Source organism: Pocillopora damicornis, chromosome 1 (genome assembly GCF_964200805.1).
Source record: "Pocillopora damicornis chromosome 1, jaPocDami1.2, whole genome shotgun sequence".
Taxonomy (NCBI): Eukaryota; Metazoa; Cnidaria; class Anthozoa; order Scleractinia; family Pocilloporidae; genus Pocillopora; species Pocillopora damicornis.
The window spans coordinates 37,560,780-37,588,245 of NC_142670.1; the positions used below are offsets into that span (position 1 = coordinate 37,560,780).

The 27,466-nt window shown below is 36.8% G+C and overlaps 2 protein-coding genes across 5 annotated transcripts; both read left to right on the forward strand.

Annotated features, from left to right (window-relative positions):
- Positions 1 to 155: 155 nt before the first annotated feature.
- LOC149053659 (adhesion G protein-coupled receptor L2-like) lies at positions 156 to 11,885 on the forward strand. Of its 2 annotated transcripts, none has more exons than XM_089210000.1 (19): positions 156 to 344; positions 2,793 to 2,887; positions 4,552 to 4,914; positions 5,316 to 5,371; positions 5,496 to 5,540; positions 5,655 to 5,799; positions 6,191 to 6,319; positions 6,481 to 6,553; positions 7,153 to 7,249; positions 7,391 to 7,449; positions 7,583 to 7,709; positions 7,997 to 8,109; positions 8,567 to 8,669; positions 9,083 to 9,230; positions 9,641 to 9,725; positions 9,831 to 9,897; positions 10,141 to 10,223; positions 10,688 to 10,814; positions 11,057 to 11,885. In XM_089210000.1, exons 1-19 carry the CDS (start codon positions 286 to 288, stop codon positions 11,315 to 11,317), a joined length of 2,235 nt encoding a protein of 744 aa, XP_089066126.1. In that variant the 5' UTR covers positions 156 to 285; the 3' UTR covers positions 11,318 to 11,885. The 2 variants fall into 2 exon arrangements, with proteins under 2 accessions (XP_089066126.1, XP_089066122.1); XM_089209996.1 differs by lacking the exon at positions 156 to 344 and adding an exon at positions 2,197 to 2,576.
- Positions 11,886 to 15,757: 3,872 nt separating this feature from the next.
- Positions 15,758 to 25,099, forward strand: LOC149053660 (adhesion G protein-coupled receptor D1-like). 3 transcript variants are annotated; one of them, XM_089210095.1, is made up of 18 exons: positions 15,929 to 16,023; positions 17,700 to 18,062; positions 18,704 to 18,759; positions 18,888 to 18,932; positions 19,048 to 19,192; positions 19,580 to 19,708; positions 19,842 to 19,914; positions 20,514 to 20,610; positions 20,752 to 20,810; positions 20,955 to 21,081; positions 21,370 to 21,482; positions 21,941 to 22,043; positions 22,457 to 22,604; positions 23,021 to 23,105; positions 23,211 to 23,277; positions 23,521 to 23,603; positions 23,902 to 24,028; positions 24,271 to 25,099. In XM_089210095.1, exons 1-18 carry the CDS (start codon positions 15,948 to 15,950, stop codon positions 24,529 to 24,531), a joined length of 2,157 nt encoding a protein of 718 aa, XP_089066221.1. In that variant the 5' UTR covers positions 15,929 to 15,947; the 3' UTR covers positions 24,532 to 25,099. The 3 variants fall into 3 exon arrangements, with proteins under 3 accessions (XP_089066231.1, XP_089066221.1, XP_089066227.1); XM_089210101.1 differs by having other exon boundaries at positions 15,933 to 16,023; positions 17,862 to 18,062; XM_089210105.1 differs by lacking the exon at positions 23,902 to 24,028 and having other exon boundaries at positions 15,758 to 16,023.
- The last annotated feature ends 2,367 nt before the right edge of the window (positions 25,100 to 27,466 follow it).

Genomic DNA, 27,466 nt, shown 5'->3' on the forward strand with positions numbered 1-27,466 from the left:
ATAGACAAATCCTCCCCGTGGGGGTGATTCTGGTAAATTTTTTAGGATACAAATAGTCACGGTGGGGTGGATGGTGGGGCGACTGTAGCTTTCGTATCTGAAGAGTCACTGTTTTTTCCTACATATTGCTTAAAACTGGCGAAAGATATATTCACTTAGAGGCTCACTGTGCGATGCAAAGGTAATGAGAGCATGTTTAGCCTGATATTAACGTCCAAAGCTTACTGCGCCGTTGAATCATGTAGAAAATCAATTCTAATACATTGTTTTTAATATATTAGCGAAATGCAGACGATCAGTACTTTGACTGCAACGAGGGACACGCATGCCCCTGAGAACTTAGGGTACGTGTACGACATGCGTTAGCCTTATCCTCTTTCAACATTATTTTTTTAACCTCTGTCGGTTTTTGACAAGAAAACTTTTTATCAGAGGGAAAGTCACCAGACAGTTTATATTGTTCTTAAATCGGAGGTTAAAATAGTTTGTTGTTAGGAAACTAGTCATTCTCCTCCTTGAAATTGTCGATTTTAATTTGATACCGTAGTGCATGGTTTTTTATCATAAGAAGTCATCTTTTTTACTCAAAACCTATTTCCTTAGGGGTCGGCATATCGATCTGTTTTGCATTGAATGATATCCATAGGGATATACGTTTACGTCTCCAATTCTTCTGATATAACCTGATTGTATTAGGTAATAAAAATTTACCTTCAAACTGATGTAGGTAAGAGACTTAAATCGTTATGTAAAGAAAAATCAAACTTTCTTCTGTTGCGGCAGTATGTTTTAGGGGAGAAAAAATTTATAAACGTGACGCAATAACTGCCAAGACATACTTTAGACCATAATTCTTTCCTCGTTGGCAGCGTCTGCAAAACATGAAATTCTATGCCATATGAGCATAAAAGCAGAGTCATCGAACTGCGTCAACAAGTGCTCGGGTTACATTATCAAACTATCTTTATCAACCACCTTGCCTCTCACAGGAAATACTACAAAATATCAATGATGATGTCAACGATCGATTATAACAGCACGTTTTCAACTTGTATTTAGGGTAAAAGTCTACTAGAGCCTGGATTTCCCTTCCAACAAGATGTGCTGTCGTTCAGTTGAATTTTACTTAGTAAAGTAGAATAATCTCTATCTCTTGAATCCACCGAAAGAACAAAACCCTTTTTAATTCATGATCAGAACTGAACGAGAATGAAACGCGGAACTCAGTGTTTGTAAGTTTCCAGAAATTGCGAGTGTTTATTACATGCATGACTCTTTTGAAAGCTCTTCTTACGAAAGCTTTTCCTCACAATCATTAACTCATATCATTTTTCACCACCATTAATAATTTCTTTCTGCGTGAAAGTCTTAAAGAAACCACTGTACTCAAACAGTTTTGTTTTGTATTATATGTGTGATGGATTTAATTATTTATGTCGTTTACACGCATTCGTATTTTGAATGAGTCATAGCTCCAGAAGGATACGTTTTCAAATAAAAAATGGTATCGTTTTGCATTGTAATACTCATAAGTTAAACCGATTTCTGTTGCTCTGAGCATGACTCCACAATGTTGTCGCGAAACCAGCATATGAATGAGTGCGCTATTTTTTTTCAGTTTACATCATGGAGTAAGAATCACATGTACACTGGCTAGATTGTGAAATGACGCTGTACTTTAATAACTGAGTCGTCGGGATGCGATCATAAATATGATAATGGGCCAACTATTCTCTTGGTTCACAAACGTTTTTTATTTTGTCTTTCTTATTCTCTATTATGCATTGTTTTCAAATTTATTATTTTTCAACATGCAATCTGTTGAGAAGCTTAAAATGACTTCGTTCAGGGTTTAGAACACTGCGCACTGCGTTAGTGCTTTCTGAGCGTGTGCTATATACCAAACATGCAAAAGTATAACTCGGAATGCTGCTTCCTTGTTCTTACTCATCGAAATATAAATAAAAAGTCTGCCCAGAAGGTTCAGGTACAGGATATGTTTATTAGCATGATAATGCAGCCAAAAATAGTTGATGTCGGAGCCATTGATGCACAACTTGCTGTCGTAAATAAAGCTTTTGAAGTTATATAACAACTCTAACTGGAAACGCAAGCAGGTGTACTGCAGAGTCATACATGTGTACCATAATGCAAATGAAGTTTCGTCTAATTCAGCTTTGCAAATAGCTGTAGAGCAGATTTTCTTAAGAACCCTGTTATCTGTGCGATACGATTCTCTAAGACTTAATTAACAGTTAAGGACCTTCGGGGAGAAATGCTGACAATTTGGGAAAGCTTTAAGTTTTTTCTTCTCTTTAGTATCGCCATCGTACAGTTCACGATGTTGCCAACATGCCAAATTGCCATGAGTCACATTCAAAAACTCTTTTAAAAAGAATACCCCATCTCTAAATATTGTGTAAGAAAACCAGGGTTTGGTTCGAAAGAAGTCAATTGGATTTCAAGGAGATGTTTCTACTATCGTGTCCGTTCAAAACTTTGGCCAATATGCCGTCGCTTTACCTTGAATTTAATCAAGTCAACTGTTTAACATGCGACAGTAGTTATGATTATGAGTAAGATATAGTCATTACAGTAGTATTTTTAGGTATATTCTAAAATTGTGTCGATAACGGAAAAATTCTAAATGCTTTCGAAATTTGAGTCCTTACAAGCAGAATTGATCGTAGTTGAAATATACCGCGACGTCTAGAAACTCAGTTACGTTAATGGATTTTTGACAGATAGTTTAATTTATGTATGCGTTTAAATAAGACCAGTTTCCTCTTTAGTTCAACCGACGGATGGAAGATGAATCAAGCGGGACAGGATTCAACTCGGTTGCGTTTTCAAATGTTACTGACTTTGCTAGTTCACTTCTTTCAAGGTAAGAGCTACTTTTCGGTGATATTGCGCTTTGCTTTTCTCTTTTAATTGAAGACGAAGAGGATATACGGTTATTAGTAATTCAACACGGAAAGGCAATCAAGCGACATGCTTATCTTGCAACGAACACCAAATTTTAGACAACGTGTAAATACAGCAAAAGAACATTTTCATAATAAAAATTTCGTATTTTTAGATTATTTTCATTTATTTTCTTTTGCTTCTCCTGCTATTTAAAGCAAGTCTCTGTCACTGGTTAATACTTTTTGATTGCTAAATATAACCCTCTAGTGAACTGTTTGTTTTGACATGGATGGTTATTCAGCGTTAGTATATGTTATTCAGGAAATATCAAGTGCCTTCAAAACTTGATCCGTAGAAAAATCTTAAATTATAGACGTTGGAAATGATCGTAGTGACAAAGTTCTCCTCGAAACTCCAGACGTTTTACGGCATCACTAACATCTTCAAGCTATTTCACCGCTCTGAATCAGATCTACTTTCGTTATCTTATCATATGCTATTTAACTTCGCTTCACTTTATAATCTTTAATCCGAACCCAATCGTAGTTCCTCTTGGATTCCACTTTTTTGAACAGTAAAAATCACAATAAGCATATCACTTCGGTTCCTCGTTACTACATATGGAACTTTAAATGGACTGTCTGTGGTCAAGAGTTAAAGTTATTTTTCCATAATATTCCAGTTTCTTCAGCTTACAATTCTAAGGAAGGAACCGTTGTTGTCATGTAGTTTTAGTATAGGGTCCTAGAAAACGTAAAAAAAAAAGGGAAATAAAAGCTCGACAAAAATGCTATTTAGGAGTGCATACAGTGTCTGCCAAAGATAACCGCCATGCCAATGTCTACACAATATGACATCACGCCAATTATGTTTCCTAGAATTATGTTTTGGGCTGTATTAGATCGAGTAAAATATATGATGTGAAGTGAATCTTAAATTTGAAGGCTCTTCTGTTAAGAAAAATCTTTTATTTGATAGCAATAAATAAATGATAAATATTTCTTTTACGTCTCATCGGGAGAAAAATATTCCATTTAATGAGTAGACGAGGAGAGGGAAATTAGTCTTGAATTTAAACCGAAATTTGCATTTATTTGATTTTACTTTCAAATGAACCAAGGATAATTTTGGATATGATTTTGTGCCCGACTTTAACATTTACAAAGGTATCTAAAATGAGCGCTGACTGATGCATCGTACAGGTGGTCTGCTTTCTAATGGATCATTGCAATGGAATGATTCTAAACGAAGTAGAGAGGATATTAAGGTGGCATATCAGATATCTAAATGCATTCTACAATAAATGGATTATCTTGTAGAGTTTTAAGAATAATTTTTTAACACGACTTCTACACTTCTTCCAACTGACGATATACCATTTGATTGTCCATCGGATTGTAACGATTTCGCGGTGCAAGAGGAATTAGTGCGGTTGATAATTTGCTACAATCTGTCGCCTTGCGTCAATTTTTTGTTACCTTAGGTTAGATCTAGGATGGTCAAAACATCGTGAAATAATGAAATTTCTAGGATGAGTTAGGGTTTTCCCAAATATGAAAATCAGCCTTTACATAGCACCTAATTAAAAATGTATTATTTTCTTAAGGCCTAGCTTATGGAAAACATTCTATCGCTTTTCAGAAACTCACTCGTCAAATATTAGTTACGAAAAAGTTGATTTGTTTAATTCTGACTGGACTTCGGCCTTAAGCGAATATCCATTAACATCCGACGCTCCCGTGGCAAGAATTGAAAGCATAGAACAACTCTGCGACGCTCAGACAAAGTTGTCGTCTGACTTAGATTACTGGACTGCTCTAAAACGCAATAACCTGGGTTTTTTGCAATGGGGTCTTCTACCTACCAACTCAGTCGACGTATCCCCAGAGCTTGTGGACAGAACAGGGCCCGCGGATCGTTGTTATGCCATAAGTAAATCTGCGATGAAGCTGAAGTCTATGAACTGCAGCAGTGCACTTCCTGTTTTAACTTCTTACCCGAGAGGTGAGGTCTACCGATCTTTATCAATATTCAGATAATTTCTCTTAATTGCACCTTTCCTAAGAAGATTTTTTTCTGTGCCTATAGATCATTTCTGTTAATAATTCCAGTCGGCTCATTCCAAAACTCCAAAAGGAACCTTGACATGACATTTCTATCAATTTTGGACTCGTTAAATTACCATAAAAAGTTGATGCTATACACGTCCCTGTCGATCTGTAAAATGAATTGTAAAGACAACTTTGCGTTCGTTTCACCATTCTTTGATCAGCTAAGGTATCGAAAACTATAAAAAAACGCTGCATCTTATGTACTTCTGGGAGCTAAAAGGTTACACCGAGGTGTAGCAGACAAAACACAGGCCATTGCTAGTCATTCATTTTTCTTTTACAATATTATTATAGAGGATCCAGGTCAGCCTGATTATGGTGAATTTTCAGATCATTGCCTCCAATATCTGGTAAATAAAAATCATGGTATATTCAGTGTCTTTGCGTATTTGAGAACAAAGATTTATCAATGTAATGCGTTTAATTTATAAGTTGACTCCGATGATACATTTTCTTTTTCTTTTTCTCATGCAGCTTTCAAAGTGCTCACGAAGTAAAGGAACACAAATAAAATTGCAGGTAAAATACATTCATACACTTCTCAACAAAAAAGGATCCTTTCCCTCAGTTCAGCTGGTTGTATTTGGCTAAATTAACCCTTTAACTCTCTTTGGTTCTCCCGTTGCATCAAAGGCGTTACAATATTCCTGGTCTTGTGAAGAGCATAATGGTACATTGGTCGGAAGCTGCCAAATCGAGGACACACTCCTGAACTGCTGTCAAAGCTATTGTAGAGAAGGGAATGATATTTATTACATAGATTTGGGATCAGATTTGGGTAAGTACCTATTGTGTCAACATGGGCCTTAATTTCTGTATCATTGATAAAAATGATAATGGTATGATAAAAACGTACGACATGAAAAGAAATAAGATGTCCTCTTCAATAAACCCGTCAGATTTTAAGCCAATTCACTGAAATATTTCTGAAAATCCTCTGAATCATTCGGTCGCTTAAGATCAAATTCCGAGACGATTGCTACCAAAATAAAACCTATTTTTTGTCTTGAAATGGGTTCCAAAATGGTAGCTGTCAAGATGGCCGCCATCTTGGATGACGTCACGAATTCTCTAGCGTCATAGCCCACGATAAAAAGCTTATTCGGTAGAGTTCGTCGTTCTCTATGTACTGATTTTTTAATTTTTTTTCTTTCTCTGAAATATCATAGATACTAAGTTGAGAAAAGTACCCAAAGGAATTTCCTCTGATGTTGAAATAAGTTTTGATATAAATAACAACAGCAGTGAGAGCCGATTGGTCAGAATTATTATCACCCACAAAGTGTTTAAAGACGCAGGTAAATATTGGAGTTTCTTCTGAGCGCTAATATTCATGATCAGCTGGTGTTTAAAAAATAGCGAAGTTATCGTTTGTGTTCAGTAGTAAAAAAAAATACTACGTGAGTAGAGGCTTGCCTCTACTCACGTAGTATTTTTTTTTGTTTTGCCATTCTTCCAGGAAGGGTCATCGCAGTATTGTTGCACCAGAATGCAAGTAATGAAGACAGCCTTTGGACTTATAACAGAAGCAGGTACGAATTTGTTAGTTCAGATGAACCCATTAAGTGTATGTTAAGAGAATCCTTTCTGGATGAGTGGAAAATTACTGTTTGAATTGTTTGTTCTTCAATAGCGACTCAAGGGAGGGCATAAATGGGAGGAGATTTTCATATGCTGAAACCTTACCGATACCGGTAAACAGCACTTTATATTTAGAAAGCTCCTTTAAACTTTAGGTTTTCAGTTTGCAAATTAACGTTTTCAGATTCTTGGGGGGAAAATGTCAGGAAATGGTCAGGCAATGTCTGGATATATACTCATATAAGATTAGCTAGTGATGTGATCGAGCGTTTTTTTGATCGAGTGTCGTAGAACTAAAACCAAAAATACCCTTTAGTAACCAATAAGAACTCAAACAAAAACCAAGAAAGCTGCCCAATTCAAATTAAGGGAAAACGCAGAGGACAAAATAATTGTTGTTATTAGTTTTCTGTGCGATTGTTTGAGAGAGTGATGCAAGTTTTCCAGAAAATCACAATGCAGAGCGAAGCAAAAATATACAATCCCGGATTGGATATTTGACACTCAACTTCTCTAATAATCACACAATTTTGTTATGTTGTCTTTGTAGCTACAGACTGATCTCTGATGTCGTGGGAGTTGTTCTTGACCCTCCCCAGAATGAAACTATTCAAAATAAAATCATCATTCATTTTAGTCACAACGAGGTAAAATAAACTATATTGTTTTTTGATGCAATTATCAGCTAAGGAATTATGATTGTGACTGGGCTTAGATGGAAAAAGTAGTATAATTCATCACGTGGACCATTTCACATCATAACGTCATTACGCTTCTTTCGCCGGTAGCCGAGCATTGATCCAAAAGCTGTTGAAAGGAAATGTGTCTTCTGGATAGAGGATTTCAGGTAGGTCATAATCTGTATGTATATATATCTATATACTTGTTTAAATTAGGTGCTCGTGAAAGTTCTTTATTTTTTTCTTTGCCTCTTTCTTTCTTTCTTTCTTATTCAAATTTTATGATCAACTGATTTTTAGCTCGTCGAACGGTTCATGGTCAACTGATGGTTGCACGGTACTGAATGATTCTTCTATGCTATCGACCGTTTGCAGTTGTAACCACCTTACGAATTTCGCAGTTCTAATGCAATACAAGGACATTAAGGTGTGATGTTATAAACTTTCTTTTCAATTGTCTTAATTAGCTTTCTCGGGAACTTAGAAAAAAAGTATGTGCGTCGCTTATGCACATCCTCCTAAGGTTATTTGTCGTTCCCGTGATTGCGTCTCGAATTTTTTTTTGGCATTTTCTAAGCTTATTGCATTCTCTCCCTTTATTCGTTTATGGACGGACTAATCATATAGAAAGTTCCATGTTTAACGAAGTCATAACTTGTTAATCATAATTTCCAAACCAGTTTCTAATTTTTATCTCATTTTCGTGATTCTCAGGAGGATAACATTCCACCAGAGCACAGAAGGGAATTGCTTATCATCACTTATATTGGTTGCTCCTTGTCCCTCGGTGGGGAAGTAATGGTTATCTTGGTCTACGTGACATTTATGTGAGTACTACTAAAAAACAAAAAACAAAAGCAAACAAAGAGGAAAAAATGTCTTACCTATACATGAGAGCAAGGTAAAGGTCAAGATTCGTAAATTACTATCAAAGTGCGAGAAATATTATTTTGCAGAACGCGCTAGTTGTCTGGTTTTGTTTTGTTTCTAAAAAAAATTTGTTTTAAGACGAGATTAGTAATTGAGGAACCATTGCACCAAAATCTCTCTTTTTTTTCGGCTGAAGTTGAGGTATTTTGACACAAAAATACCTCCTAAAATCAACTTTTAAACATCTTTCATAGTAATGGAATACAAGCAGAGAACGACCCAATAATATATTACAAACTATATAGGCACCTTTCTTCCATCCCCCCCCCCCCCCAGTAGCGTTTGCTCTAGACTACTAGGTGATTGCGAGGAAAAATGTCATGCCCATTTCGTTTATTGAATGCATTTAAACAGGAAGATCAAAGACGAAGGAATCCAAGTCAGGCTAAATCTTTGCACAGCTCTGTTTCTCGCTCAACTAGTATTTTTGTCCGGAATCGATGCCACGGGTAATAAGGTGAGCTAACAAACGTTTGAAATCACATGTTTCTTCGTTCTTCGTAAGCGAGGAACAACGGTGTTCCCTAAATGGCCGTTTGCCCAAGGTGATCACTACTGAGATAGCATCACGTAATTCCCGTTTCGAAAACTAATCCTCTCGAATCTCTCCAGGATAAATTGAGCATCCCATACGGCGGTGTATGTACAACATTGAGAGAGAGTTTCTACTAGAAATTTCAAGACATGTTGTCGCTAGATAGTTGGCTCTCGTTACTTCAGTCTACACTATTGCGTATTTCTAGAAGACGATCGAGTTCCCTTGTCTGGAACCAATTTTGGTCTAAGATTTCTATGAAGTACAAAGTCTCTTGGCCTGATATTTTCTCGGAGCCTCTAATTATCAGCCTACTTCTGGGTCTCACATTTCAGTCCGTGTGCATCTTAGTGGCTGTTTTACTCCATTACTTCTATCTGGCAGCGTTTGGGTGGATGCTTCTGGAGGGAGTTTTCCTGTACGTCATGACTGTTGAGGTATTCAACACAGTGGACATGCGATACTTCTATTTCTTTGGCTGGGGTAAGAAATGTAACAATATCATTGCTACGGTGATGAACATATTGACGATGATATCTACTTGTATCCCACAAAATATCGCACCAGTCATTATTAGCTACAATTGAAAAGAGGGATATTACTTGGTATAGCTCTAGAAAGCGATGCATGTTTCAAGTGGAAGAGAATACTGAGGCCAGTACAACCAGTGCAACGCATGATAGGAACGGGCCTTCTTGTATTCTGGTTGACCGTATTTTGTCTGTTGTTGTTTTACTTTTGTTGTTGTTGTTGTTGTTATTGTTGTTGTTATTTTTTCGTTGTTATTGTTTTTGTAGTGCTCCCTGAACCTGTTGAGCTGATTTTTATATTTTAGACTCTTGTAGGCCTATGTGTTACTGAGTTATTGAGCTGCTTTCATTCTTATCCTATAGGTTTCCCTATCATACCAATAGTTATTTCTCTAATAATTGGCTCAAGCGGTGAAAAAGGACTCGAGAGTTACACAAATGAAAACTTGTAAGTACACAGCGTTTTATTCTTTATTATAACTTTTTATTTTCATTAGATAATGTCTCATAAGCTGCGTTTTTAGACAGCTCTGTCGTCTGAATTAACTTTCAGCTGCTGGTTGTCCTTCCAGAAGCGTTTGAGCTGGGCCTTTATTGTCCCGGTGTTATTTGTGACAATTGTAAGTCCACCGTCTCTTTGCTTTCACTGTTATCTTAGCTGATAGCCGGAAATGACAAATACGAAGAATGGATAAATGAATAAATGAAAGAGGAAATCAATAAATGACAGAATTAATGAATGCGTACATCATTTTCTGACTGACTGACTAACTGGCTGGCTGACCGACTTCGTGACACATCTATTATGATTGCCCTCTAGACAATTGGTAAAAGTCTTTATTTTGCTATTCTCATTTGTTAAGATCAACTTTGTAATACTCATGGCGGAGTTGCGAGAAATCAGAAATCTTCATGAGCCTAATCCTTCTAAAATGAAGACCTTCAGGTATGTTTTTGTTAGGAAGATCTCTCCTTGGAGTTCCAGAGGCAAAATGCCACCCAATGATCATCTTTCCTCAAAATATGCCTTCTCTTTTACTTACAGAAATGAAATACTAACTTTCTAGCAGAATTATGAACTTATGCTCGTACAGCTCTTAAATTTACCTAAATCAAAGGTTAATCAGCTAGGAGATCTGTTTGTTGTTGTTGTTGTTGTTGTTGTTTTTTTTTTATGAAGTCTTAGATGAAGTAGTTTGACATGAAATCGTTTTGTCTTTTTCCTTGGACCTTCATGGATTATTCGCAAAAGAGAATCTTTTCCATTATTCACTCAAGATTAAATAGATAGTTCGAACGATTTCTCTTGATTCCAACTAAATAATTTCCCATGCCAAATGTATACGGCATGGTATATCTTTAGAAGAAAATTGTAACGTGAAAGCAGTTTTTCGTTTTATTCCCTTTTAGAAAAACTCTGAAGTCATTTCTTATTTTAAGTCCTCTGCTGGGTTTAACCTGGGTATTTGGTCTCTTGGCTGTAACAGACGCAGGATTGGTGTTCCAGTATGTTTTTACCATTCTTAACTCTACGCAGGTCTGTACCAATTACGTATACGCATGTCGCTTTGGTCAAATGGGTCTGGGTCTGAGTATAAGAGGGCTCTGTCCGGGGAAAACCATTTTAATCCCACACTTTATTTATCGATTTGGATCACGAAGCCTTCTGTTAAGAAAACAGCATGTTTATTTCATCGGATTAAAAATTAAATTTATACAAGGAATTATAGTTCAATGACGGAACTTTGTCAAACGCAAGATTTCCGTTTACTTTTGTAGGGTATGCTCATATTTCTCTTGCACGTGCTGACAAACAGTGAAGTTCGTGCAGCTTTCCGTCACAAAATGCTGAAATGGAGATTCAACACATTTAACAGGAGCTCTTCCGGTCGTAGTCAGGCAGAGGTGTATGCACAGTACGGTGGCCAGCGGAAACGGCAAATAGACCCTGAAGAAACTAAAAAGGAGCTGAGTCATAACACAACATCAGGAGAGCAGATAGCATTTATCACAGGGCTACCTCCTCCGAGCGTTCACTAAATCCGTCTGTACATTTTCCAACATCATTTTTTTTAACTCTTTAATCCTTAGGAGTGATTGGGATCTAATTTCTTTGTAGGCAACACTGCTCAATCAAACATTAAAGAGATGTAACCATTCGAAATTCTCCCCATAAATGTTAAAGAAGTCCACACCCATGCCGCCATTATTCAAATGAAAATAAGAGCCAAAACAAAGCCACAATAGGAGAAAAATGTCCTTTCATGTTGCTCTACTCCTAGCAGTTGCTTAGATAGATCGCCAAGTGATGTTACAAATGTTACAAATCAAAGTCCTCTGTGAGCAAACTCGTTGTTAATTATGTTTAATGTTATCTGGTTTAGGGAATTTTGTGGTTGATTGTCATATTTTGAGTACGAGCAGTAGTTCAGTGTTCGCTAATGTAGCAAAGAAACAAAGTAACGTTGGGATAAGAAGGCATTACAGTTGAAATGATCATCCTATTACATTTGACAAGGGTGGATGATGCCATGTGTTTTAAACATATATCATTTTTGTTTCTGGTTCAAAAGAAAAGGTTGGAAATAAATGTGGGTGAAAAGTGAAATTTACTGTCTATCATTGTACATATTGAAAAAATCAAGGCAATACTGTCTTAATGAAAACATTAGTGATTCCCTCTTTGCCAAATGAGACAAACGGGAACGAGTTTTGAGTGATATAACTAAGCCCAAACTGCCACCGTCATTTTGGATTTCCGCCTGGGTAGATTTTGGTCGCGTGCTAGGCAACGTTTAATCAAGAACAAGATAGAATTTCATTTCAGGCCTATATATCAATTTTGTGGTGTATAACTTTTGCACTTTAGTACGTAATATTTATTTTGAATCTTCAAATTGTCTTGAAACTTAAAAGAAAATTGTTCTTTAAAAATTCACTGAAAATCGGTAGGTGTTATTTGATTTTCGGGTTAACCTGTAATTTCGTTAGTCGCCGGCACCTTTTGTTGCTTGACACAGAAAAAACACACAATACGAAATGTAATGATCGATTTTGTCCCCAGTCTTACGCCATAACAGAAAAAGCTTTTGAACACCTGTAAACTCCGAGCGCTTCGGAGTAAGTGATACTTTTAATGAATCTTCGGATTGTTTTCAAGTTCAAGGATTGTAAATTACAATTTTATGAAAAACGAAGGTTGATCTATTATATCAGTGTGAATCCTCGCACGCCTGATTATCACTGGCACCGCTTGTTCAAACTAAAACGAAAAAAAGACTCTTTTAATATTATTATTAGCTTCGTTTTCACCCCACCACTATTCTTAGCAACAAAGGTCGCCATTTCGTTTGTTTATTACACGGCAAAAACTTCCAAATGCACTCAAAAGCATAAAATCGAAAAAAAGTTTTACAGGAATGGACCAATCGAGCCAGCGAGCGAGTGCCATTCTCCACATCATATCTACAACTCGCTCTCGCGCATGCACGCAATTCACGAGTTTAAAAGGAGCAAGACTTTGTCATGTTAGGGGTGGGAGGTGCGGTTACTAAAAAAGATCCAAAATGGCGGCGTTTATAGGCAAATCTTAGGTAAACAGCCTCGAGAGGTACGTGTAGGTGTTGGATCAGTACTTCTTGCATGTATGGTGAGTAAAATATGCACTGTGTCTATCAAAACGTACCAATAAAAGCGGATCAACTTAGATTACAGCAGGCTTTGTTAAACGATTAACAATGACCGTATACGGCTACTTTGGAACAATGGCGGAAAGAGCTTCAAAATACATGTGGGATTTTTCAAAATTTCCTAGTATCATACAAGCGGCAGATTTAAACCATCGGCAAAACTGACGATAGACAAATCTTCCCCGTGGGGGTGATTCTGGTAAATTTTTTAGGATACAAATAGTCACGGTGGGGTGGATGGTGGGGCGACTGTAGCTTTCGTATCTGAAGAGTCACTGTTTTTTCCTACATATTGCTTAAAACTGGCGAAAGATATATTCACTTAGAGGCTCACTGTGCGATGCAAAGGTAGTGAGAGCATGTTTAGCCTGATATTAACGTCCAAAGCTTACTACGCCGTTGAATCATGTAGAAAATCAATTCTAATACATTGTTTTTAATATATTAGCGAAATGTAGACGATCAGTACTTTGACTGCAACGAGGGACACGCATGCCCCTGAGAAAATAGGGTACGTGTACGACATGTGTTAGCCTTATCCTCTTTCAACATTATTTTTTTAACCTCTGTCGGTTTTTGACGAGAAAACTTTTTATCAGAGGGAAAGTCACCAGACAGTTTATATTGTTCTTAAATCGGAGGTTAAAATAGTTTGTTGTTAGGAAACTAGTCATTCTCCTCCTTGAAATTGTGGATTTTAATTTGATACCGCAGTGCACGGTTTTTTTATCATAATAAGTCATCTTTGTTACTCAAAACCTATTTCCTTAGGGGTCGGCATGTCGATCTATTTTGCATTGAATGATGTCCATAGGGATATACGTTTACGCCTCCAATTCTTCTGATATAACCTGATTGTATTAGGTAATAAAAATTTATCTTCAAACTGATGTAGGTAAGAGACTTAAATCGTTATGTAAAGAAAAATCAAACTTTCTTCTGTTGCGGCAGTATGTTTTAGGGGAGAAAAAATTTATAAACGTGAGGCCATAGCTGCCAAGACATACTTTAGACCATAATTTTTTACTCGTTGGCAGTGTCTGCAAAGCATGAAATTCTATGCCGTATGAGCATAAAAGCAGAGTCATCGAACTGCGTCAACAAGTGCTCGGGTTACATTATCAAACTATCTTTATCAACCACCTTGCCTCCCACAGGAAATACTACAAAATATCAATGATGATGTCAACGATCGATTAAAACAGCACGTTTTAAACTTGTATTTAGGGTAAAAGTCTACTTGAGCCTGGATTTCCCTTCCAACAAGATGTGCTGTCGTTCAGTTGAATTTTACTTAGTAAAGAAGAATAATCTCTATCTCTTGAATCCACCGAAAGAACAAAACCCTTTTTAATTCATGATCAGAACTGAACGAGAATGAAACGCGGAACTCAGCGTTTGTAAGTTTCCAGAAATTGCGAGTGTTTATTACGTGCATGACTCTTTTGAAAGCTCTTCTTACGAAAGCTTTTCCTCACAATCATTAACTCATATCATTTTTCACCAGCGTTAATAATTTCTTTCTGCGTGAAAGTGTTAAAGAAACCACTATACTCAAACAGTTTTGTTTTGTATTATTTGTGTGATGGATTTAATTATTTATGTCGTTTACACGCATTCGTATTTTGAATGAGTCATAGCTCCAGAAGAATACGTTTTCAAATAAAAAATGGTATCGTTCTGCATTGTAATACTCAAGTTAAACCGATTTCTGTTGCTCTGAGCATGACTCCACAATGTTGTCGCGAAACCAGCATATGAATGAGTGCGCTATTTTTTTTCAGTTTACATCATGGAGTAAGAATCACATGTACACTGGCTAGATTGTGAAATGATGCTGTACTTTAATAACTGAGTCGTCGGGATGCGATCATAAATATGATAATGGACCAACTATTCTCTTGGTTCACAAACGTTTTTTATTTTGTCTTTCTTATTCTCTATTATGCATTGTTTTCAAATTTATTATTTTTCAACATGCAATCTGTTGAGAAGCTTAAAATGACTTCGTTCAGGGTTTAGAACACTGTGCACTGCGTTAGTGCTTTCTGAGCGTGTGCTATATACCAAACATGCAAAAGTATAACTCGGAATGCTGCTTCCTTGTTCTTACTCATCGAAATATAAATAAGAAGTCTGCCCAGAAGGTTCAGGTACAGGATATGTTTATTAGCATGATAATGCAGCCAAAAATAGCTGATGTCGGAGCCATTGATGCACAGCTTGCTGTCGTAAATAAAGCTTTTGAAGTTATATAACAACTCTAACTGGAAACGCAAGCAGGTGTACTGCAGAGTCATACATGTGTACCATAATGCAAATGAAGTTTCGTCTATTTCAGCTTTGCAAATAGCTGTAGAGCAGATTTTCGTAAGAACCCTGTTATCTGTGCGATACAATTCTCTAAGACTTAATTAACAGTTAAGGACCTTCGGGGAGAAATGCTGACAATTTGGGAAAGCTTTAAGTTTTTTCTTCTCTTTAGTATCGCCATTGTACAGTTCACGATGTTGCCAACATGCCAAATTGCCACGAGTCACATTCATAAAACTCTTTTAAAAAGAATACCGCATCTATAAATATTGTGTAAGAAAACCTGGGTTTGGTTCGAAAGAAGTCAATTGGATTTCAAGGAGATGTTTCTACTATCGTGTCCGTTCAAAACTTTGGCCAATATGCCGTCGCTTTTCCTTGAAAAATTTAATCAAGTCAACTGTTTAACATGCGACAGTAGCTATGATCATGAGTAAGATATAGTCATTACAGTAGTATTTTTAGGTATATTCTAAAATTGTGTCGATAACGGAAAAATTCTAAATGCTTTCGAAATTTGAGTCCTTACAAGCAGAATTGATCGTAGTTGAAATATACCGCGACGTCTAGAAGCTCAGTTACGTTAATGGATTTTTGACAGATAGTTTAATTTATGTATGCGTTTAAATAAGACCAGTTTCCTCTTTAGTTCAACCGACGGATGGAAGATGAATCAAGCGGGACAGGATTCAACTCGGTTGCGTTTTCAAATGTTACTGACTTTGCTAGTTCACTTCTTTCAAGGTAAGAGCTACTTTTCGGTGATAATGCGCTATGCCTTTCTCTCTTAATTGAAGACGAAGAGGATATACGGTTATTATTAATTCAACACCGAAAGGCAATCAAGCGACATGCTTATCTTGCAACGAACACGAAATTTTAGACAACGTGTAAATACAGCAAAAGAACATTTTCATAATAAAAATTTTGTATTTTTAGATTATTTTCATTTATTTTCTTTTGCTTCTCCTGCTATTTAGCAAGTCTCTGTCGCTGGTTAATACTTTTTGATTGCTGAATATAACCCTCTAGTGAACTGTTTGTTTTGACATGGATGGTTATTCAGCGTTAGTATTTGTTATTCAGGAAATATCAAGTGCCTTCAAAACTTGATCCGTAGAAAAATCTTAAATTATAGACGTTGGAAATGATCGTAATGACAAAGTTCCCCTCGAAACTCCAGACGTTTTACTTCAAGCTATTTCACCGCTCTGAATCAGATCTACTTTCGTTATCTTATCATATGCTATTTAACTTCAGCGAAATCCCATTAGTTAAGGACCCGCTTCACTTTATAATCTTTAATCCGAACCCAATCGTAGTTTCTCTTGGATTCCACTTTTTTGAACAGTAAAAATCACAATAAGCATATCACTTCGGTTCCTCGTTACTACATATGGAACTTTAAATGGACTGTCTGTGGTCAAGAGTTAAAGTTATTTTTCCATAATATTCCAGTTTCTTCAGCTTACAATTCTAAGGAAGGAACCATTGTTGTCATGTTGTTTTAGTATAGGGTCCTAAAATACGTAAAAAAAAAAAAAGGGAAATAAAAGCTCGACAAAAATGCTATTTAGGAGTGCATACAGTGTCAGCCAAAGATAACCGTCATGCCAATGTCTACACAATATGACATCACGCCAATTATGTTTCCTAGAATTATGTTTTGGGCTGCATTAGATCGAGCAAAATATATGATTTGAAGTGAATCTTAAATTTGAAGGCTCCTCTGTTAAGAAAAATCTTTTATTTGATAGCAACAAATAAATGATAAATATTTCTTTTACGTCTCATCGGGAGAAAAATATTCCATTTAATGAGTAGACGAGGAGAGGGAAATTAGTCTTGAATTTAAACCGAAATTTGCATTTATTTGATTTTACTTTCAAATGAACCAAGGATAATTTTGGATAAGATTTTGTGCCCGACTTTAACATTTACAAAGGTATCTAAAATCAGCGCTGACTGATGCATCGTACAGGTGGTCTGCTTTCTAATGGATCAGTTCAATGGAATGATTCTAAACGAAGTAGAGAGGATATTAAGGTGGTATATCAGATATCTAAATGCACTCTACAATAAATGGATTATCTTGCAGAGTTTTAAGAAAAAAACTTTAACACGACTTCTACACTTCTTCCAACTGACGATCTGCCATTTGATTGTCCATCGGATTGTAACGATTTCGCAGTGTAAGAGGAATTAGTGCGGTTGATAATTTGCTACAATCTTTCGCCTTGCGTCAATTTTTTGTTATCTTAGGTTAGATCCAGGATGGTCAAAACATCGTGAAATAATGAAATTTCTAGGATGAGTTAGGGTTTTCCCAAATATGAAAATCAGCCTTTACTTATCACCTATTTAAAAATATATTATTTTCTTAAGGCCTAGCTTATGGAAAACATTCTATCGCTTTTCAGAAACTCACTCGTCAAATATTAGTTACGAAGAAGTTGATTTGTTTAATTCTAACTGGACTTCGGCCTTAAGCGAATATCCATTAACAGACGACGGTTCTGCGGCAAGAATTGAAAGCATAGAACAACTCTGCGACGCTCAGACAAAGTTGTCGTCTGACTTAGATTACTGGACTGCTCTAAAACGCAATAACCTGGGTTTGTTGCAATGGGGTCTTCTACCTACCAACTCAGTCGACGTATCCCCAGAGCTTGTGGACAGAACAGGGCCCGCGGATCGTTGTTATGCCATAAGTAAATCTGCGATGAAGCTGAAGTCTATGAACTGCAGCAGTGCACTTCCTCTTTTAACTTCTTACCTGAGAGGTGAGGTCTACCGATCTTTATCAATATTTAGATAATTTCTCTTAATTGCACCTTTCCTACGAAGATTTTTTTCTGTGCCTATAGATCATTTCTGTTAATAATTCCAGTCAGCTCATTCCAAAACTCCAAAAGGAACCTTGACGTGACATTTCTGTCAATTTTGGACTCGTTAAATTACCATAAAAAGTTGATGCTATACACGTCCCTGTCGATCTGTAAAATGAATTGTAAAGACAACACGGCAAAAAAACAAGCGTTCACCGTACGGAAAACGAAGGTTGAATTTACGGAAAACGTGGCAATTTACTATCGTTTACCCGTGTTTTGCCTACGGAAAATCCGACGTTTTCTGCGCGTTTTTGCATCGGTGAATCCCAGTATTCGTTCCATTATTCGTTAGTTTTTCTTCGCGGTAAATGCAGGTAAACAATTCATTTTCCGGCATTAACCGCTCGTTAACGGTAACCGTTAAAGCAACTTTGCGTTCGTTTCACCATTCTTTGATCAGCAAAAGTATCGAAAACTGTAAAAAAACGCTGCATCTTATGTACTTCTGGGAGCTAAAGGGTTACACCGAGGTGTAGCAGACAAAACACAGGCCATTGTTAATCATTCATTTTTCTTTTATAATATTATTATAGAGGGTCCAGGTCAGCCTGATTATAGTGATTTTTCAGATCATTGCCTCCAATATCTGGTAAATAGAAATCATGGTATATATATTCAGTGGCTTTGCGTATTTGAGAACAAAGATTTATCAATGTAATGCGTTTAATTTATAAGTTGACTCCGATGAAACATTTTCTTTTTCTTTTTCTCATGCAGCTTTCAAAGTGCTCACGAAGTAAAGGAACACAAATAAAATTGCAGGTAAAATACATTCATACACTTCTCAACAAAAAAGGATCCTTGCCCTCAGTTCAGCTGGTTGTATTTGGCTAAATTAACCCTTTAACTCTCTATGGTTTTTCCCGTTGCATCAAAGGCGTTACAATATTCCTGGTCTTGTGAAGAGCATAATGGTACATTGGTCGGAAGCTGCCAAATCGAGGACACACTCCTGAACTGCTGTCAAAGCTATTGTAGAGAAGGGAATGATATTTATTACATAGATTTGGGATCAGATTTGGGTAAGTACCTATTGTGTCAACATGGGCCTTAACTTCTGTATCATTGATAAAAATGATAATGGTATGATAAAAAGGTGCGACATGAAAAGAAATAAGATGTCCTCTTCAATAAACCCGTCAGATTTTAAGCCAATTCAATGAAATATTTCTGAAAATCCTCTGAATCATTCGGTCGCTTAAGATCAAATTCCGAGACGATTGCTACCAAAATAAAACCTATTTTTTGTCTTGAAATGGGTTCCAAAATGGTGGCTGTCAAGATGGCCGCCATCTTGGATGACGTCACGAATTCTCTAGCGTCATAGCCCACGATAAAAAGCTTATTCGATAGAGTTCGTCGTTCTCTATGTACTGATTTTTTAATTTTTTTTCTCTGAAATATCATAGATACTAAGTTGAGAAAAGTACCCAAAGGAATTTCCTCTGATGTTGAAATAAGTTTTGATATAAATAACAACAGCAGTGAGAGCCGATTGGTCAGAATTATTATCACCCACAAAGTGTTTAAAGACGCAGGTAAATATTGGAGTTTCTTCTGAGCGCTAACATTCATGATCAGCTGGTGTTTAAAAAATAGCGATGTTATCATTTGTGTTCAGTAGGCAAGCCTCTACTCACGTAGTATTTTTTTTTTTGGCCATTCTTCCAGGAAGGGTCATCGCAGTATTGTTGCACCAGAATGCAAGTAATGAAGACAGCCTTTGGACTTATAACAGAAGCAGGTACGAATTTGTTAGTTCAGATGAACCCATTAAGTGTATGTTGAGAGAATCCTTTCTGGATGAGTGAAAAATTACTGTTTGAATTGTTTGTTCTTCAATAGCGACTCAAGGGAGGGCATAAATGGGAGGAGATTTTCATATGCTAAAACCTTACCGATACCGGTAAACAGCACTTTATATTTAGAAATCTCCTTTAAACTTTAGGTTTTCAGTTTGCAAATTAACGTTTTCAGATTCTTGGGGGGAAATGTCAGGAAATGGTCAGGCAATGTCTGGATATATACTCATATAAGATTAACTAGTGATGTGATCGAGCGTTTTTTTGATCGAGTGTCGTAGAACTAAAACCAAAAATACCCTTTAGTAACCAATAAGAACTCAAACAAAAACCAAGAAAGCTGCCCAATTCAACTTAAGGGAAAACGCAGAGGACAAAATAAGTGTTGTTATTAGTTTTGCGTGCGATTGTTTGAGAGAGTGGTGCAAGTTTTCCAGAAAAATCACAATGGAGAGCGAAGCAAAAATATTCAATCCCGGATTGGATATTTGACACTCAACTTCTCTAATAATCACACAATTTTGTTATGTTGTCTTTGTAGCTACAGACTGATCTCTGATGTCGTGGGAGTTGTTCTTGACCCTCCCCAGAATGAAACTATTCAAAATAAAATCATCATTCATTTTAGTCACAACGAGGTAAAATAAACTATATTGTTTTTTGAAGCAATTATCAGCTAAGGAATTATGATTGTAACTGGGCTTAGATGGAAAAACTAGTAAAATTCATCACGTGGACCATTTCACATCATAACGTCATTACGCTTCTTTCGCCGGTAGCCGAGCATTGATCCAAAAGCTGTTGAAAGGAAATGTGTCTTCTGGATGGAGGATTTCAGGTAGGTCATTTTGATTATTCCATCAATCTGTTTGTATATATATCTATATACTTTTTTACATTAGGTGCTTGTGAAAGTTCTTTATTTTTTTCTTTGCCTCTTTCTTTCTTTCTTATTCAAATTTTATGATCAACTGATTTTTAGCTCGTCGAACGGTTCATGGTCAACTGATGGTTGCACGGTACTGAATGATTCTTCTATGCTATCGACCGTTTGCAGTTGTAACCACCTTACGAATTTCGCAGTTCTAATGCAATACAAGGACATTAAGGTGTGATGTTATAAACGTTCTTTTCAATTGTCTTAATTAGCTCTGTCGGGAACTAAGAAAAAAAAATATGTGTGTCGCTTATGCACATCCTCCTAAGGTTATTTGTCGTTCCCGTGATTGCGTCTTGAATTTTTTTTTGGCATTTTCTAGGCTTATTGCATTCTCCCCCTTTATTCTTTTATGGACAGACTAATCATATAGAAAGTTTCATGTTTAACGAAGTCATAACTTGTTAGTCATAATTTCCAAACCAGTTTCCAATTTTTATCTCATTTCCGTGATTCTCAGGAGGATAACATTCCACCAGAGCACAGAAGGGCATTGCTTATCATCACCTATATTGGTTGCTCCTTGTCCCTCGTTGGGGAAGTAATGGTCATCTTCGTCTACGTGACATTTATGTGAGTACAACTAAAAAACAAAAAACAAAAGCAAAAAAAAGAAGAAAAAATGTCTTACCTATACATGAGAGCAAGGTAAATCTCTAGATTCGTAAATTACTATCAAAGTGCGAGAAATATTATTTTGCAGAACGCGCTAGTTGTCTGGTTTTGTTTTTTTTCTAAAAAATTGTTTTAAGACGAGATTAGTAATTGAGGAACGATTGCACCAAAATCTCTCGTTTTTTTTCGGCTGAAGTTGAGGTATTTTGACACAAAAATAGCTACTAAAATCAACTTTTAAACATCTTTCATAGTCATGGAATACATGCAGAGAACGACCCAATAATATATTACAAACTATATAGGCACCTTTCTTCCACCCCCCCCCCCCCCCCAATTAGCGTTTGCTCTAGACTACTAGGTGATTGCGAGGAAAAATGTCATGCCCATTTCGTTTATTGAATGTATTTCAACAGGAAGATCAAAGACGAAGGAATCCAAGTCAGGCTAAATCTTTGCACAGCTCTGTTTCTCGCTCAACTAGTATTTTTGTCCGGAATCGATGCCACGAGTAATAAGGTGAGCTAACAAACGTTTGAAATCACATGTTTCTTCGTTCTTCGTAAGCGAGGAATAACGGTGTTCCCTAAATGGCCGTCTGCCCAAGGTGATCTCTACTGAGATAGCATCATGTTATTCCCGTTCCGAAAACCAATCCTCTCGAATCTCTCCAGGATAAATTGAGCATCCCATACGGCGGTGTATGTACAACATTGAGAGAGAGTTTCTACTAGAAATTTCAAGACATGTTGTCGCTAGATAGTTGGCTCTCGTTACTTCAGTCTACACTATTGCGTATTTCTAGAAGACGATCGAGTTCCCTTGTCCGGAACCAATTTTGGTCTAATATCTCTATGAAGTATATAGTCTCTTGGCCTGATATTTGCTCGGAGCCTCTAATTATCAGCCTACTTCTGGGTCTCACATTTCAGTCCGTGTGCATCTTAGTGGCTGTTTTACTCCATTACTTCTATCTGGCAGCGTTTGGGTGGATGCTTCTGGAGGGAGTTTTCCTGTACGTAATGATTGTTGAGGTATTCAACACAGTGGACATGCGATACCTCTATTTCTTTGGTTGGGGTAAGAAATGTAACAATATCATTGCTACGGTGATGAAAATATTGACGATGATATCTACTTGTACACCACAAAATATCGCACGAGTCGTTATAAGCTACAATTGAAAAGTGGGATATTACTTGGTATAGCTCTAGAAATTAAAGTGATGCATATTTCACGTGGAAGAGAATACTGAGGCCAGTACAACCACTGCAACGCATGATAGGAACGGGCCTTCTTGTATTCTGGTTGACCTTATTTTGTCTGTTGTTGTTGTTTTACTTTTGTTGTTGTTGTTGTTATTGTTGTTGTTGTTATTTTTTCGTTGTTATTGTTTTTGTAGTGCTCCCTGAACCTGTTGAGCTGATTTTTATATTTTAGACTCTTGTAGGCCTGTGTTACTAAGTTATTGAGCTGCTTTCATTCTTATCCTATAGGTTTCCCTATCATACCAATAGTTATTTCTCTTATAATTGGCTCAAGCGGTGAAAAAGGACTTGAGAGTTACACAAATGAAAACTTGTAAGTACACAGCGTTTTATTCTTCATTATAACTTTTTATTTTCATTAGATAATGACTCATAAGCTGCGTTTTTAGACAGCTCTGTCGTCTTAATTAACTTTCAGCTGCTGGTTGTCCTTCCAGAAGCGTTTGAGCTGGGCCTTTATTGTCCCGGTGTTATTTGTGACAATTGTAAGTCCACCGTCTCTTTGCTTTCACTGTTATCTTAGCTGATAGCCGGAAATGACAAACACGAAGAATGCATAAATGAATAAATGAAAGAGGAAATCAATAAATGACAGAATTAATGAATGCATACATCATTTTCTGACTGACTGACTAACTGGCTGGCTGACCGACTTCGTGACACATCTATTATGATTGCCCTGTAGACAATTGGTAAAAGTCTTTATTTTGCTATTCTCGTTTGTCAAGGTCAACTTTGTAATACTCATGGCGGTGTTGCGAGAAATCAGAAATCTTCATGAGCCTAATCCTTCTAAAATGAAGACCTTCAGGTATGTTTTTGTTAGGAGTTTTCAGAGGCAAAATGCCACCCAATGATCATCTTTCCTCAAAATAAAATCTTAGATGAAGTAGTTTGACATGAAATCGTTTTGTCTTTTTTCCTTGGACCTTCATGGATTATTCGCAAAAGAGAATCTTTTCCATTATTCACTCATGATTAAATAGATAGTTCGAACGATTTCTCTTGATTCCAATTAAATAACTTTCCATGCGAAATGTATATAGCATGGTATATCTCCAGAAGAAAATTGTAACGTGAAAGCAGTTTTGCGTTTTATTCCCTTTTAGAAAAACTCTGAAGTCATTTCTTATTTTAAGTCCTCTGCTGGGTTTAACCTGGGTATTTGGTCTCTTGGCTGTAACAGACGCAGGATTGGTGTTCCAGTATGTTTTTACCATTCTTAACTCTACGCAGGTCTGTACCAATTACGTATACTCACGTCGCTTTGGTCAAATGGGTCTGGGTCTGAGTATAAGAGGGCTCTGGCCGGGGAAAACCATTTTAATCCCACACTTTATTTATCGATTTGGATCACGAAGCCTTCTGTTAAGAAAACAGCATGTTTATTTCATCGGATTAAAAATTAAATTTATGCAAGGAATTATAGTTCAATGACGGAACTTTGTCAAACGCAAGATTTGCTTTTACTTTTGTAGGGTATGCTCATATTTCTCTTGCTCGTGCTGAGAAACAGTGAAGTTCGTGCAGCTTTCCGTCACAAAATGCTGAAATGGAGATTAAACACATTTCACAGGAGCTCTTCCGGTCGTAGTCAGGCAGAGGTGTATGCACAGTACGGTGGCCAGCGGAAGCGGCAAATAGACCCTGAAGAAACTAAAAAGGAGCTGAGTCATAACACAACATCAAAAGAGCAGATAGCATTTATCACAAGGCTAGCTCCTCCGAGCGTTCACTGAATCCGTCTGTACATTTTCCAACATCATTTGTTTAACACTTAAATCCTTAGGAGTGACTGAGATCTAATTTCTCTGTAGGCAACACTGCTCAATCAAACATTAAAGAGATTTAACCATTCGAAATTCTCCCCATAAATGTTAAAGAAGTCGACAACCATGCCGCCATTATTCAAAAGAAAATAAGAGCCAAAACAAAGCCACAATAAGAGAAAAAATGTCCTTTCATGTTGCTCTACTCCTAGCAGCTGCTTAGATAGATCGCCAAGTGATATTACAAATGTTACAAATCAAAGTGCTCTGTGAGCAAACTCGTTGTTAATTATGTTTAATGTTATCTGGTTTAGGGAATTTTGTGGTTGATTGTCATATTTTGAGTACCAGCAGTAGTTCAGTGTTCGCTAATGTAGCAAAGAAACAAAGTAACGTTGGCAAAAGAAGGCATTACAATTGAAATGATCATGCTATTACATTTGACAAGGGTGGACGATGCCATGTGTTTTAAACATATATCATTTTTGTTTCTGGTTGAAAAGAAAAGGTTGGAAGTAAATGTGGGTGAAAAGTGAAATTTATTGTCTATCATTGTAAATATTGGAAAATCAAGGTAATACTGTCTTAATGAAAACATTAGTGATTCTCTCTTTACCAAATGAGACAAACGGGAACGAGTTTTGAGTGATATAACTAAGCCCAAACTACCACCGTCATTTTGGATTTCCGCCTGGGTAGATTTTGGTCGCGTGCTAGGCAACGTTTAATCAAGAACAAGATAGAATTTCATTTCAGGCCTATATATCAATTTTGTGGTCTGTAACTTTTGCATTTTAGTACGTAATATTTATTTTGAATCTTCAAATTGTCTTGAAACTTAAAAGAAAATTGTTCTTTAAAAATTAACTGAAAATCGGTAGGTGTTATTTGATTTTCGGGTTAACCTATAATTTCGTTAGTCGCCGGCACCTTTTGTTGCTTGACACAGAAAAAACACACAATACGAAATGTAATGATCGATTTTGTCCCCAATCTTACGCCATAACAGAAAAGGCTTTTGAACACCTGTGAACTCCGAGCGCTTCGGAGTAAGTGATACTTTTAATGAATCTTCGGATTGTTTTCAAGTTCAAGGACTGTAAATTACAATTTTATGAAAAACGAAGGTTGATCTATTATTTCAGTGTGAATCCTTGCACGCCTGCCAATCACTGGCGCCGCTTGTTCAAACCAACAACGAAAAAAAAAAACTCTTTTAAGATTATTATTAGCTTCGTTTTCACTCCACCACTATTCTTAGCAACAAAGGTCGCCATTTCGTTTGTTTATTACACGCCAAAAACTATCAAATGCACTCAAAAGCCTAAAATCGAAAAAAAGTTTTACAGGAATCGACCAATCGAGCCAGCGAGCGAGTGCCATTCTTACATCATATCTACAACTCGCTCTTGCGCATGCGCGCAATTCACGAGTTGAAAAGGAGCAAGACTTTGTCATGTTAGGGGTGGGAGGCGCGGTTACTAAAGAAGATCCAAAATGGCGGCGTTTATAGGCAAATCTTAGGTAAACAGCGTCGTGAGGTACGTGTAGGTGTTGGATCAGTACTTCTTGCATGTATGGTGAGTGAAATATGCACTGTGTCTGTTAAAACGTACCAAGAAAAGCGGATCAACTTAGATTACAGCAGGCTTTGTTAAACGATTAACAATGACCGTATACGGCTACTTTGGAACAATGGCGGAAAGAGCTTCAAAATACATGTGGGATTTTTCAAAATTTCCTAGTATCATACAAGCGGCAGATTTAAACCATCGGCAAAACTGACGATAGACAAATCCTCCCCGTGGGGGTGATTCTGGTAAATTTTTTAGGATACAAATAGTCACGGTGGGGTGGATGGTGGGCGACTGTACCTTTCGTATCTGAAGAGTCACTGTTTTTTCCTACATATTGCTTAAAACTGGCGAAAGATATATTCACTTAGAGGCTCACTGTGCGATGCAAAGGTAATGAGAGCATGTTTAGCCTGATATTAACGTCCAAAGCTTACTGCGCCGTTGAGTCATGTAGAAAATCAATTCTAATACATTGTTTTTAATATATTAGCGAAATGCAGACGATCAGTACTTTGACTGCAACGAGGGACATACATGCCCCTGAGAACTTAGGGTACGTGTACGACATGCGTTAGCCTTATCCTCTTTCAACATTATTTTTTTAACCTCTGTCGGTTTTTGACAAGAAAACTTTTTATCAGAGGGAAAGTCACCAGACAGTTTATATTGTTCTTAAATCGGAGGTTAAAATAGTTTGTTGTTAGGAAACTAGTCATTCTCCTCCTTGAAATTGTCGATTTTAATTTGATACCGTAGTGCACGGTTTTTTATCATAAGAAGTCATCTTTGTTATTCAAAACCTATTTCCTTAGGGGTCGGCATATCGATCTATTTTGCATTGAATGATGTCCATAGGGATATACGTTTACGCCTCCAATTCTTCTGATATAACCTGATTGTATTAGGTAATAAAAATTTACCTTCAAACTGATGTAGGTAAGAGACTTAAATCGTTATGTAAAGAAAAATCAAACTTTCTTCTGTTGCGGCAGTATGTTTTAGGGGAGAAGAAATTTATAAACGTGACGCAATAGCTGCCAAGACATACGTTAGACCATCATTTTTTCCTCGTTGGCAGTGTCTGCAAAGCATGAAATTCTATGCCGTATGAGCATAAAAGCAGAGTCATCGAACTGCGTCAACAAGTGCTCGGGTTACATTATCAAACTATCTTTATCAACCACCTTGCCTCCCACAGGAAATACTACAAAATATCAATGATGATGTCAACGATCGATTAAAACAGCACGTTTTAAACTTGTATTTAGGGTAAAAGTCTACTAGAGCCTGGATTTCCCTTCCAACAAGATGTGCTGTCGTTCAGTTGA